The sequence below is a fragment of the Chanos chanos genome, chromosome 9, assembly GCF_902362185.1.
Source record: "Chanos chanos chromosome 9, fChaCha1.1, whole genome shotgun sequence".
Taxonomy (NCBI): Eukaryota; Metazoa; Chordata; class Actinopteri; order Gonorynchiformes; family Chanidae; genus Chanos; species Chanos chanos.
Window position 1 is genome coordinate 4,526,649 of NC_044503.1, and position 14,559 is coordinate 4,541,207.

A 14,559-nucleotide genomic window follows, 5' to 3' on the forward strand; every position below is an offset into this window, starting at 1 on the left:
TCAGTAGGGGCGGCTGGCGTCTTTTGGCCTTTTTAACTGCACTTTCAACCTCTTCATGCCGATCTGAAAGCCGTTCATCGCCTGAATGGCTGCCTGTGCGCTCGCTGGGTTGTCGAAACTCACGAATCCTGTGGAGAGACGCACGAAAAACCCGGACACGCAGATTTTATTTTTTTTTTTTTAACGAGAAAACTCAGTTTTGTCCTCTTCCCCGTTCGTTGACTCACTGAAACTCTTGAATGCTTCAGAGAGTCACGGTTAGACAAGTCGTGGAGCTTTGTTTTTTTAGACTAGAAAACCGTTCTGATAAATGCATAGGAAAAGAGTGGAAATTTCCTGCAGTATTTCTCGAGCAGTCTACAGTGTCAGCGTAGGCGTTAGCGCGGTTACTTTTCAGCCAAAACATATGCAGGTGTTTTACCAACGCTGAACTGAATCTCAGGTCATTTCCTGACCGGCGAGAGAGAGCTCAAACGACAGAGCTTATTTACTTTCATTCCAATAACAACACAATGGCCTCTCTTTCCCGGCCTCCTCCCGAACCGAAGCTTTTAAAATCTTAAAATATAAGCTCAGGCACTATTGGCTTCCACTCCACTGCTCTGGTCCCTTCTGGAAAAATGCTTCTCGACTGAGCATGAACAGGAAGTGGCTTGTTACAGAGGACACTCTGTGTCCTGTGTCTATGACGACCAATTAAAAAAAAAAACAAAAAAAAACAAGTACAAAAAGAGCGACAGAAAGCTGCAGCCAGAAATGCCCGTGGAGTGTGATTCCTTTCCCTGCACTCCAGGGGTGAGTGAGTGAAGTGTCATTAGGAGAAAACAGACAGACTGTGACAACCCACCTGGAGATTATGCAGGCCTTCCGGCACCTTAGACACAAGGGGATGAGGTTGGGGAGGTTGGGGGGATTGGGGAGGGGGAGGATGTGTGTGTGTGTGTGTGTGGGGGGGGGGGGTGTCCTTACCACCGTGCCATTTTGAGGGATTGTGTTGATATGAAAAAGTAAAAAAAAAAAAAATGAACGAGAGTATGATGATGTCATAAAAGGAAACCATAGAAACCACTCAAAGGAAACCAATAGACGTTTCAGCTCCAGTGGAATCGTTAGAAGCTTCTGCTCCCGGTAGAGTGGGTACCCCCTCAATAATCTTACAGCGACCACTTCTTCATTTACTATATTCCTTTATGAATGACGGGGGGGGGGGGGGGGGGGGGGGGCTGATTGTTACGTCTGCTTCACCGAGAGGCTGCCTATGTCAGGCCTCATCCACGACACATCAGTCGGTTTAAGCCATCTCTGCTTTCCCCTGCAGATGAATTACCCAAGCACGCTTCCGTGCCCCACACCTGACATCACATTCTAAATGTATAGTGTATACGTCAATACCGCAAACGGATCGTCCGCCGCAAATTTATAAGCTATTATGTTTCCCTCCCGGGACTCAGACGCTATCAATTGCGGGCAGGGGGAAAAAAAAAAAACCAAACGTGGATTCCTAATGGTGTTTAGCTGGGGAGATTCATCTGTAGAGGCTTTTTAGAGGGTCAGGGGCAGCTCTGTGGGGGGGGTGGGGGGGGGGGTGGGTAGGTGGCTGAGTGAAACGGGGACGAGGAGGATTCGCAGAGCAAGCTTTGATGGCTGAGTTTTCTGGATCTGGGGAGGGGGGTGGGGGGGAAGGTTGAGGAGCGGTGATCTGTGCACTAACGCAGCTCTCAAGTTTTGCGTGAGCTTTTAGGATAAGCCATCATAAACCCACCCGTGAGGTGGGTTTTTTTCCCCCCTCTAAACATGTGCTTCTAGGACAAGAGAGTCTCATTGTGAAGAAATTCCCCTGATGGAGTTTGAGTGGCTACACACGTCCATTCATCAGGTACTGGAATTCACTTAAGCAAGAGCCCAAGCGCCGGAGATGTCTGAGCTCCAACAAGGGATAAATATGATTCACTTCCACTACATATCAGAGCTCCATTTTCCTTTGATACAAAAAGAGCAAATTCAACATTTGTCAGAGATTTTCTAGAGTGTGACCACATGAGCATATTGTCTCATAACCATACCTAGATCAACGGCAACCGTAACCACATTTTTAAAATGCCTCGGATTTCTTCGGTTTCCTCCTCTCCACAAGGTCTTCCCCTTATTCGTTACTTATTTATGATTTATTCATGTATTTATTATTAAGTCGTTTGTTGATATGGTAGTGAGTCACTAACCGAAGCACTTGCTCTGGTTGGTGGCTCGGTCCATGAAGACCTTTGAGGAGATGACCGTGCCGAAGGGCAAGAACATCTGCATCAGCTCGTTATCCCCAAACTCCTGCGGCAGGTGATAGATGAACAGGTTACACCCCTCTGGTCCTGTTATAGCACACACACACACACACACACACACACACATACACACACACAGATACCCCCATCAGACAGAGGAACCAGGAGTCTCTCATTCGTTGGTACATACATTCAAAATCAGATAAAGAGGTAAAAGTTCACAGTTTTTTGGCTAGTCTAGAATTAGGCTGTGTGGTTGAGGTTTCATAGGGAAGAAAATAGCTTTGTATGTTCTGTATGTATGTATTTAAGACATCCATGCATAACGTTCTAAAAAAAATTCATTTTCCCATGATCTGCAACAACATCGACAAAAACATTACTTAGGTGGTACACAATGTTCTGATTTTGCATGGATTCTTTTGCATGGATTCACTTCCTACACGGAAAGAAAGAACAAGAGGGAAAGAGCAAGGGACAAAGAGAGAAAAAGAGAGAGAGAGAGAGAAAAAAAGAGTGAATAGAAGAGTCTCTCACCCTCACCTTCTCGTTGCTGCTGCTGGATGACCTGAGGCGGCTGTGGAAGGGTCTGGCCAATAGGGGTCAGTGTGGTTGCTGGGTAAATAGCTGAATACATGCACACACACACACACACACAGAGAGACAGAGAGAGAGAGGGAGAGAGAGAGCGAGCTATGTCTTAGTTGCATGCCAGCTGAGTTAATGTTGCAGTAGCCTCACAGAGCGACCCATTTGAATCAGTTGAAAGCTAAACTAACAGACTAGATCTGTACTCGGTCTCATAATATTTCCAAGGACGTTTCTAAGGTTTTTCAGCCCCTTCAGGATGATGATAAACCAACAGAACAAAAAAAAGGCAAGTGTTTACCCCGATCCCTCACAGGGATTACCAGGGGTCCACAGTATCTAATGGGAACATCTCCCTTCTGATTCCCTCCATGCAGATCTGCCCTCTCTCTCTCTCTCTGCCCGTGTACAGTGACTGGTGGGCGCCCATGTTTCTGTGGCAGCGTACCTGTGTATTGCTGCACTCCGGTAAAGGCTTGCTGGAGCGTGTCTGCAGCCGTGGGGCTATGGGTGGAGTAGGTGGGTAGGCCGTTGGTGTAGACGGCCTCCACAGCAGGGTGGCCATTGGGTTGGTGGTGCGGGATGCCTGTGAAGCTGTTGACGATCGGCGTGACTATGCTGGGCACGGCAGACGTGGTGATGTTAGCTGGCGGTGAACTGAGGCCTGTCCGAAAAAAAACAAAACAAAACACAAAAAAACCCAACGCATTTTCATCAGAAAACTCTAGGCTCCTGTCGGATCCAAAGCAAAAATAATTTAATCAGCGAAGAAAATAACAATGATGGAATATAGCAGAGAGGACCGCAGATCATCCACAGGAGAGTCTCGGGCAAAGAGAACGATCGCTCGAGGAAGGGACGTCATTCCCGAGATTCTTCCACGTGACGTTCCGCAGGCCTCCGTCGCGGAACCCTGCCCTTTTCCTTAAAGTTTATTCCCCTATGTCTCAAGCCTGTCTCGTTCAAATAATCCACGCTGAGCTTTCTCTACGTCCTCTCCAGAGCCTCGTCGTTTAAAACTCAGCCTATGAGACGAGAAAGGCAACGACTGTACCAATATTTCAACTCATTTTTGACGCGCATGATGAAACCAACGTGAAACTGGAGTTTATTTATGATCTGAACGATCTGGTTATCCTTGCGCCGGGAACAGAAAACGAAACAGTCTGAAAGCGGGAAAGAAAACAAATCCAAGGCCTCACCAAATATAAACAGAGAATTGAAAGCAGCACAATTCTGATGTTTTATTGATTTTTTTTTTTTTTTTTTTTAAGCCTGCAAATCAAAATTCACAGATTTGATTTATTTATTTACTTATTTATTTATTTTTAGGTTTTTAAATATGAAAAAGCATGAAGCTAGGAGTGTGTGTGTGTGTGTGTGGCTGTGTGTTTGCCAGGCTTCTGAAAGTCAACTGTTAGAGTGTAAGTCAGTGCAGGCTGGGAGAAAAAAAAAAAAAACACTCCCACGGGACCACCTCTCAATCTGGAGCCGGAACGTGATTGGGCAGAGTAGCCGGTTGTCAAGGAAACCCTCAGGCATGCCATGCTCTCAATCTGGCGCTAGAGTAAAAAAAAGGGCCTATAGAAGAGCCCTTACAGGAACAGACCAGTAAATAAACCCCGATATAGATGCATATAAACCACGGCAAACTCAATCTGAAGGCTCCTCCACACGGCTTCCCTGTGGAGGACGGTTCGGCCCGGCAATCTCTCGCCCTGAGCCGTTGTGTGACGGTTGCGGAGGCGTCGTGACAGTTAAGGGGAGTCTGCCGTCGTCAGCGTCGGCCACAGCAGTCGTCTGGAAACTGAGAACTGAGAACTACTGTTGTCTTTTAAGCTTTTTTTTTCTTCCTTAAGCTGTGTAAGACTGTTTGTTCCCTCAACAACCCTCCTGTGATGAATTGCTCCGTCGTCTGACTCATTGTCTCCCGAAAAACCCGGGAGACCGCTCCCCTGCTGTGATGCCTCCTGATGGTTGGAGCTCACGACCACACACGCATGGTGCAGCGTTGCTGCCTAATGTAGCCTCTCCATCATCGGGGGCGTTCGCACCACAAGGCTAAACACAAGCCCGCACGCATGCGACAGGGTCACAGAGCTAACACACCCATCCACACATGCACATAACACACACACGCATGTGTATGTGTGTGTGTGTGTGTGTGTGTGTGTGTGTGTATGATGATAAACATGTAGGTAGTGTGATTAGAACTAAGTACATAATGACTGAAGGCAATGACATTCTCAAGACTCTCTGGGGGGCATTCACTGCACTGAGAGCCAAGGATTCCGTGGATTCCATTAAAACCCCTAACATTCCATTGGCTCCCCTATACGATTCCACAGCTCCTCTGATGACATCACTGTCCTCTCTCCTTCATTTGATTCTCCTCCAAAGAGAAGAGTCACAGCTTGCCAGGGGAAAAGCATCAGGGGACCGGGGCTTAATTCCTTTTCTAACCCAATGATTCCAGGACATAAACTGCAACTCAATTCATTAATTCATTAAAGACGTATTAATGGAGAATGATTGGGTTAATTCACACTCACACATTAGCTGAGTTTTTTTTTGGTTTTTTTTTAAGTTCACACCCACAACTGTGTGAATCAATACTGAATCAACTCCAACTCTTGATTGATGGACTTTGGCCAGTGTGAAACCAGGAGGCTTGGAACTAGGACAACCAGTGTAAAAGACCAGACCACCCAGCTTATCTGCCGCTGCACGTTCACAGGATCGCCCTCGTCGTTTTCTTCCAACCGCCGAGACGGTTAGATGCCCAACGATTCATTGGCCATCGGTTTCCATTTTTGGCAAATTACGCTATTAGATTTCGTGTTTCGTACGCAGGCTTAAGCACATAAAACGGCGCTGAAATTATCAGAAGGGACAAAGCGAGAGCTTCATTTGCGCTAAAGAAGGAAAAGACCACGCATAGCAAACTCTCTTCATTTGATTTTACACTTCGGTGGCGTCGCAGGCAGCGTTTGGGCGTGAGATATGGAGATCGGAGCCGAGAGGCTGCCGTGTTTACACTGTGCGTTTATAAAACTCTTTATGTTTGTGTGCGGCCGCTTTTTATGCGTGTTTTCATTACGGCAATGATTATTCCTCATTGCCTGCTGGCTTTGACATGTTGAAAAAAAAGAGTGTGTCTGTGTGTGTGTGTGTGTGTGTGTGTTGGGGGAGGGGGGTGGGGGTTGAGGGGTGGTGGCGGTGGCAAAGGGGGGTCAAATTTGCGTTTCGTTCAAGATGGTTTTTCACCCGTCACCTCCGTCGCGTTTTTAACGTGCTACGAGATGAATCAACAAATATTCCACATTTGTTGTTATGGAAATGCAATTACATTTACGTGATTATTGCGGTCTGGTCCCTGTGAAAATAGTTGATTTGCACCCTGCAGTGACTTTACTGGAGAGCAGCAATACCATATGCACCGCAAGTATTTATTATGATAATTATACGCTCAAATCAACAAGATTGTCTGAGGTTGTAGAGCCGCGGAGAACTGCATTCATCTCGTAAACCAACAATGTTGAGGACAATTTTTTGAGTGGGCTGCAGAAAAAACAGATTCCGGGGATAATTTTATTCCTTTAATTTCATTTCGGGATTTCAGAGAAAGGGCCATTTAGGGTCGATTTTTTTTTCCTGAGGACGCTGAAAAAAAGTAATGACCTTTTAGAAATTATTCTGACAAATTCTCTCAATATCGCCTTTTTTTTAAACCACAAAATCTGCCTGGAATATGAATAACTTTCGTTTTGTTTTGTTATTTTTGTTTTCATCCATCTTTTTTAACCCATACAATTTGAACTCCAGAGGTTCTCCATCCCTTAAACCAATTGAAACCCTCTCACATAAAAGCACCCACAGGTCAGGTTAGGCGTAGAAACCAACCAGATCTATAAAAATACAAATAAGTAAAAAAAAAAAAAAAAGAAAGAAAGAAAAAAAAAGGGACAAAACACTGCATGAGTCTATTGATGAGAACATAAACAGGCCTGTTTGGAGTCAGTGTCCTCCACTGAGGATAAATATTTATCACAGAGCCCTGGGGAATTCAGCACTGGCTCAATAGCCTCTGTGACCTCCAACTACTCAAGGTGGAGATGTCCTCATTTGTGGTGAGCAGCAATGATCCAAGCCCCTGGGTCACACACTGCATGCCAGACACCTCATTAACTTGAACTGTGGCATTGCAACACAGCACGAGAGTGTCGCGAGCGTACGCTTAAGCGCTGTCCACCTTCACATCTGTCTTAAACAGAGCTTCACCGAACACACATGCCATAAGAGTGACACACGCTGTTTACACAGGTCTATTGCGCTAATGACAAGGCATACGCCGTGAAAAAAAAAAAAAAATACGACGCCTCTTATAACAAAATGTTCCGACTCATTTGACTGACATGCTAGCGCTAAAGCAATGTCCCCGCTCTCGCTCTGAACGCGAGTTCTGCCTGGATCTCCGTCTCATTTTTTTTTTTTTTACGTTTATTTATTTATTTATCTCTTTGTATCTCAGGAGGCACACCTGCTGAACATTAGTTCTCCAAAACATCTCCATGCATCACGGCGAGGACGCGTTGCCTTTAATCGAGAGAGCCATCTGGCCAAGTGCTTCTGCACCATCGAGCCTGAACGCTCTACATCTGCTCGTCGGGCGGACGGGCCATTGTTTTCTGAGAACACCCTTCACCTTTTTCCCCCATGCTTTTAACGCTGCGGCTGCTGCATGCTAGCTTTCCTTAATGATGTTGTTGTTCCTGGGTGGACGGTACGGCGCGCGCGCGCGAGGACTCGGATTAGCCGAAAACCGTTGCGTGTAAACCGCGCGCCGCGTTCCGGAACGTTTTGATCCGCGACGGCCACGGTTTTTTTTTTTTTGAAGGTGAGCACCTCGCTGCCGCTTCGGCACGCGATGTCCGCGCCTCGGAGTGGCGAACGTTTCAATAAATCCGCGCGTCTTCTCTATGTCTGGCATCATAAATGATCAATTGCGTGTGGTCTTTTTAAAACCCCTAATGTTCTTGGCTTCCAAAATGAGTTATTCTGTTTATTCATAACAAACATCCAAAAAGCCCTCATTGTGGTTTTGGAATATTTCAGGCTCCCTTAACAAGCAATCTCCTTGCCGGCGATGCTTTGCGCGCCTTCAATGAATTCTACACAAGTCATAAGCCGAGAGCAAAAGAGTGCAGATGCGCAGAATAAACTAGAAGAGCTTTACCATGGGGAACGGAAATGAATGAATGAAAATGAATGAATATCTTATTTATTGTAGTCCTTGGAATTTCATGGAGGCCACAATATTTCGAACAGATTAATAATGCGATGGATTCCTGCATGCTCAATAACGGAAGGCAATCACGGGCCTGCAGCTTATGGGGGAGCACAGTCAATGCCAGGAATATTACAGCCCTGTTTAAGACTACAGGGGAACCACACAGCAAAGCAAGTCTCTTTCAATTAAGGCTGAGTGAGAAGACCAATTCTCTCGGCAGTCGCATTGAATATTAATATGATGTTGATTCCAGGCGAAGAGAAGAAAGTCTCGATGCAGAGAGTCAGAGTCATTTTATAAAGCATTGGCGCCTACATCTCTATATCTGTTTATTTTTTTCTGTTTGTTTGTTTGTTTGTTTTTATTTTTTGATTCTGCGAACCAAAGGTTGTTTTTTTGTTTTTGTTTTTTTTTTCTTTCTTTCTTGCCCGCTCAAAAGTACAATCTGCCTTGTTTGAGCTGTTACATCGTTATTATCGGTTTATTATTGGTGTGATTTTTGTTGTTGTTGTTGTTGTTGTTGTTATAAAATTTGTATATAATATGAATCTGTAAATTACATCTGCATTTTCCAATTATCCATTGATTTTGTTTGACAAAGAAACGTATGACAGTGAGGAGGACGCATGTACAGGAGACACTCACGAGTTGAATGCTGGGACAGCGAGGGAGGCATGTGTCTGACATGCTATTTTTTGATGGATGGTCTTTGCTTAAAAAGAGCCATGTTTTGCATATGCCCACAGAAACTGACTGACAAATTGCCCGTGTCAGTCTGTCAAATAATTTTGCGTAGTAAATTAGTATATGTTTTTTTGTTTTTTTTTTAATAGAATAGGCATGTGCACTCAGCCTTGCAGAAGAGGACAAACTGGTTGAGCTGTCGCAGACTGGTGGTTTAATTGGATTGCTATCACAACTTTGGTTGTAGGTTTACAGGGACAGCAGATAACATTTAAAACCATGTCCAGGCTTCAGCCGGATTCAGTCGCTCATTCATTTTACTGCTTTTTGGGCTGGGTGATGTAGAGAAGTGTTAATGCAAAAATGTCGACAGGGTGAAAATAAGGATGAGGCGCAGTTGGAACTCTGCGTAATTCACTGTCTGATTTGTTTTGTAGGAAAAGTGAAATATTGTGAGATATTCTCTCTCTCGCTCTCTCTCTCTGTCTCTGTGTGTGTGTGTGTGATACGTTTGTTCAGTTTGATACAGAACGTCTGGAGAGGAAAACAGAGACCATTGCATGCGGCCCCTTAGAAATGGCATTCAAAAAGCACAAGGTCAGTTTAATAAGAGAGATTCACAATACCTTTCAACGCTCAACAATAATCCTTAGCTAATGCTCAAAGTTGTCTGAATAGAGACAGACGTATTCTAAATGCAACCCCCCCCTCCCCCACCTTCTACCCTCTCCAAAAAAGAAACACCCCCACCCCCCCCACTCTTTCTAATACAAAGGCTCCAAATTATAGGTGACACTATGAATCTTAAGATTTCTGTGAATGAAAGAGAGAGGTCTTGTGAGAGAATGAAAGGACAGAAACTGAGTGCAGTTTATGCGGGGGACATAAAGCTGATAGAGGCACTTTACATATTAATTAGCAGTGACCGACCAAATCCCCACGGTGTCATAGTAATACTCCTACATAACATTTAGAAGAACAATAATGTAAGAAAAAAGAAAGCGCTTTTTTTTTTTTCTTTTAAGCAGGCGTCCCATCCCAAATCTCCTCTTTTCAGGCCTCGCATTAGCATTCAAAATAGAACTCACAGCAGCACACACTGTAACATGACCAATTTTGTATTCACGCAAGCGGGAAAAAAAAAAGAAAAGAAAAGAAAAGATAACAGCAAAAAAGTGAAAGCATTCAAAATACACTCACTGTCCACTTTATCAGAAAGACCTACCTTTGATCTACATTCACTGGCCACTTTTTGAGGTATTTCCTGCTTTAAAGGTACACTATGTGTGCATACAAGTACAGACTGGAGCCCATCTGTTGCCATGCCCAATTTGTCAGCCGCCCTCTCCACTGTTCATCAGTGGTTAGTTTCTGACCACAGGACTGCTGCTGACAGGGTGTTATTTGGCTGCCGCACCATTCTCGGGCACAGCCGTGACACTGACATGGTAGTAGTCATGTTGGTATGAGTGTATCAGACACTGCAGTGTTTGCCGGGGTTTCGACATGTGTCAGGGTGACTGCTGGGTCGAGAGTGAACAGGCATCCAAAAACATGCAGTCAACATCAGTTCTGTGGTCAAAAATTGACCATTGACGAAGGGTTGGAAGATGGCTCAAAATTATCCATGGCAACAGATGGGATGAGCCATCGCCTCTAACTGTACACCAACAAGGTGTACCTACAAGACAGGTGTTTCCAGTGAGTGTGTGTTGTTCGTGGCAATTCTAACTCACATATTGACACAAGCAGTAGTTTTATTAAAAGCATTCACAATAGCGTTACCCGTGACGCTAACAACAGCTAATACATCGGCGCGAGCAGCGCTAGCACAAGAGCACAAGAATTAGCATTAGCAGTAGCCCGAGCCAGAGGCGTTTCTAGCCATTGAAAAAAATCGGGGGCTAAGTCCGGTGCTAATTAAACCAGAGCTTTTCACCTGGATGCGCGCGTCTTCCAACTTTGTGTGCACTGTGGAGCTCCTTCGGATGCTGCAAGTCATGCTCCGCTCTATTACACAGCCTGTCTGTTGTTTTGCTATAAACAAGTCCTTTGTCAGGGCTAAAATATTTCGGGGATAGGCTTAAAATATTCGGGGCTATCGCCCCCGAATGATTGGACCTAATGACGCCACTGGCCCGAGCAACGGTGCTTGCATTCGTGTCACTCACAGTGATGCCACAGGCAGTAATCTCAGAACCCGGGAAAAAAGGGAAATTAAAACACAGTGCTCACCCAGAGTTTGATGAAACTCACCCGACACCGGGGTCATCGGGGTGGGCGGTAGGCCGTTGATGTTGAGCGCACCCATCTGGTGGATCTGCGTGGCGGGGAACGCCACGCTAGGAGTCAGGTAACTGCCGTGGCTGGCAGCCATAATGGCCGCCTGTTGCTGCATCAGCTGCCACAGAGAAAAGGGGAAAGAAAGAAAGAGAGAGAGAGAGAGAGAGAGAGATGGGGGGAGAGAGAGAGAGAGCAGAAAGTTATTACAAGACGGCAGACACCGTTGGTGTGATGGATGAAGAGCGTGTGGCAGAGAGCTGTAGAGAAAGTGGAGCGTACAAAAGAAAAAAAAAAAAAAAAGAAAAAAAAAGGGGGAGAAAAAAAACGAGAGAGAAGAAATGTGCTATCTTATGATGTGTGAAGGCGTCCCAAGTCAGGGAGCTGTCACCACGCCAGGAAACATTTCAATAGCCCTCGGTCAATAGCCCCCCCCCCCCCCCCCCCCCCCCCCCCCCCCCCCCCCCCTCCCCCCCCCCCCCCCCCCCCCCCCCCCGCTCCTTCAAACAGATAGATTGACGTGCATATTACCGCAACCCCTTTTGGGACATCAAGAGTTTAGAGCCCGAATTCGGCTCAAAATTGCTCGGATAGGCGAGTGAAAACTTAGAGCCGGGATAACTTTTCGGAGCAGTTTTCTCTTTTGTTCTGGCTCGTTGAAGGAAATCAGCAAAAGACGTTATATTATCGAGACTGCGACTAACAATCTCTATAATGTGTGGGGCCAACGCAGGTGTGGGGTGGAGGAGGGGCGGGGGTTGGGTGGGGTGGGGTGAGGTGGGGTGGGTGGGGGTTTGCTATATACCATGACGCCCCTTTGTCCCATCTCTCCATCAGATGAAAAAAAAAAACAAACAAACAAACAAAAAACACCTCGTTTTGTTGGCTAGTGCTAACGCTAATGACGGTGTCAGGAGGAGCCTACAGCTCTTACGCGGCATTTGCATTGGGTGGGGCGGGGAGTGTGTGTGTGCGGTGTGTGCGGTGTGTGTGCGTGTGTGTGTGGGGTGTGTGTGTGTGTGTGTTTGGGTTGGGGGGGTGGGGGGGGGGGCTGAATAGGAGAAGCCAATTATTTTTTCTCAGCAGTCCTGTCATGGGCCCTGAAAGCTACTGTCTGGCCGCGGCTGGCATGTCCACCAGGCTCCTGTATTATTATAGATTATATCCACGCTATCTATTAACTCTGTTTAGCATTTACATAATTCTATAAATATGACAAATGAGGATCATCCGTTTCTCTGCTGACTAAGATAAATCAAGCTTTGGGGTAACAGATTAAAAAAGGAAAAAAAAGAAAAAAGGAACATGAACAAAAAAAGAACAGAATGGATCTAAATATGGTATCAAAACATTTAAAGAATGTGTATAACTGGGGAGCCGAGACAGCATAGGCTGTCACGCACGCACACACACACAGACACACACACACACACACGCACGCATGCACGCACTTGCACACACACACAGACACACACGCACGCATGCACGCACTTGCACACACACGCAGACACACACACAGACACACTCATGCACACACACACACACACAGGCACACACACACGCACACACTCACCCACCCACACACACACACACACACAACTCTAGCATTCAGTCTTCTCTCATCAGTGGCCGCTGCCTTTTGTATCCATCTAATATGGTGCTCCTTGACTTCAATAGGGCTCTTATTGTGAAACCAACAGGACCTGGCTGCTTGCCACATTCGCTAGCCATCCCCATTAAGGTCGGTGGACACAGAGTCAGATAAATAACCAACACTGTCTTAAGATGCCCATAAGTTTTCCACCATGTGCTCTGCACTGTTTGGATAATGGTCTTTTTCATGGCTGCTGATGGACTGTGAGTTGTCATGGATAGCGACACAGCATACAGTCGTGCTCTGTAAGGAACTAGAATGGCAAATTAGAGGTTTGAGCGTGTAATTATGTCGAATGTGGTGGGGTGAGCGGTGTGGGGGGTGGAGGCTCGGAGATTCGGTTCTTTGGATTAATACAACAGAGAAGGGGGGGAGAGAGACACAGGTTCTATCTGCTGAATTTGCTGACAAGGATATTCCGAATCACTATTCCGAATCAGTCGTGCGTAATTCCTTAGCTTTCGTAAGAAGCTCACAAGAGAGTTTTTCTTTTTTTTTTTTTTTCGCCAGCCATTTTCTGCTCTTTACTTAGCCTCTTGAGCAGATAGCGAATCTTGCTAGCAGGGGTGGAAACGAAATTGCCTTCAGCTGAGTTTTCATCTTCGTGGTCATAACCTTTTCTTATTTCTGAAACCAGAGAGAGAGAGAGAGAGAGAGAGAGAGAGAGAGAGAGAGAGAGAAAGGGGAGGAAAGAGGAGAGGGAAGAGGTTGCCTGTGTCCCGGATTCCATTTCCAGGGAAGCATCTGCTTTTTTTATATCATCCTGATGGCATTATTCTCCCCCGGTGAAAGCAAGCAATCACCTCTTTATCACGCGACAATTATCTCACTAGCACTGCTTCATGTCTCTCTCATCTGACCTCCACAGCCTGGGTGAGCAAAGAAGAGGGTAGATGGAGGGAGAAAGAGAGGGAGAGAGATAGAGAGAGAGAGCGAGAGAGAGGTACACATGGAGGGAACACGAGAGAGAACCCGGGTTACCGGGGTCCCATGAGCCGGTAGAATGTTTGAATTGGCGCTCTCTTCCGCATTTTGGAGGACACGCCGGAACACATGCAGGCACGAGCTGAGAGGAGCTGTCTAAGTCATGGGGAGGCCTCCTGTTAGAGTGGAGTTCTTATATTCTCACATATGGTGCTATGGGGTGGTATGAAAAAGGGCTTTGTTTCAGGCAAGGCGAAAGGGAAGAAATTATATTCTCAGGATAAATCTACCTGAATGAAAAGGGCCAAAAAACAGGACTTGGATTTTTTTTTTGATAAGCCGGTTTATTTTTCTGAGATGGGCTTTCAAAATGACTCACGGTGATGTTTGCTGACTTATGTTTGTTTGGTTTTTTTTTTTGTTCATTTGTTTTTTGTTTTTTGTTTGTTTTTTTTTAAGCAGACTGTGATATGATGCTTCAGAGAAAGTGACGTCAACAGAAAGTGAGGAATGTGTTTTGATACACAATTTTACGGACCATTTCAAAAGCTTTCACACTTCTGCGCGTCGGAATGTTCCAGAAAGGCCGGCGGTTTGTATTCAAAAATGCACTTTGTACTCTTCTGGATCCATATCTTGTTCCGCTTAGCTCAGCTGTCGTGATGCGTCGTGACTTGTCAGGGAGCACTCAGATCTGGTCTGCCAACAGGGGGCGATGTTAGTCAGATGGAGTCTTGGTCTGTCTTTCTTTCTTTCTTTCTCTCTCTCTCTCTCTCTCTTCACCCAAACACCCCTCATTAAAGCTTCCCTCAGAACATAACAAAGTGCTTTCAAGTAATTTGTGAGTCCTATTAATCGAATGT

At 45.7% G+C, this 14,559-nt stretch overlaps 1 protein-coding gene across 39 annotated transcripts in view; it reads right to left on the reverse strand.

The window, feature by feature from the left end:
* celf5a (cugbp, Elav-like family member 5a) overlaps nt 1-14,559 on the reverse strand; it is a 160,811-nt gene continuing 146,252 nt past the window's right edge. For 8 of the 39 annotated variants that reach the window (XM_030785130.1, XM_030785127.1, XM_030785129.1 and 5 more), the window contains 5 exons: nt 11,091-11,239; nt 3,313-3,521; nt 2,820-2,903; nt 2,280-2,363; nt 1-128 (listed from right to left, as the gene is read on the reverse strand). In XM_030785130.1, coding sequence (XP_030640990.1) covers nt 1-128; nt 2,280-2,363; nt 2,820-2,903; nt 3,313-3,521; nt 11,091-11,239 — 654 coding nt within the window. Of the gene's footprint in view, nt 129-2,219; nt 2,364-2,819; nt 2,904-3,288; nt 3,529-7,404; nt 7,408-11,073; nt 11,240-14,559 lie in introns of those variants that run through there. The other 31 variants (XM_030785125.1, XM_030785123.1, XM_030785124.1 and 28 more) reach the window with 8 other exon arrangements.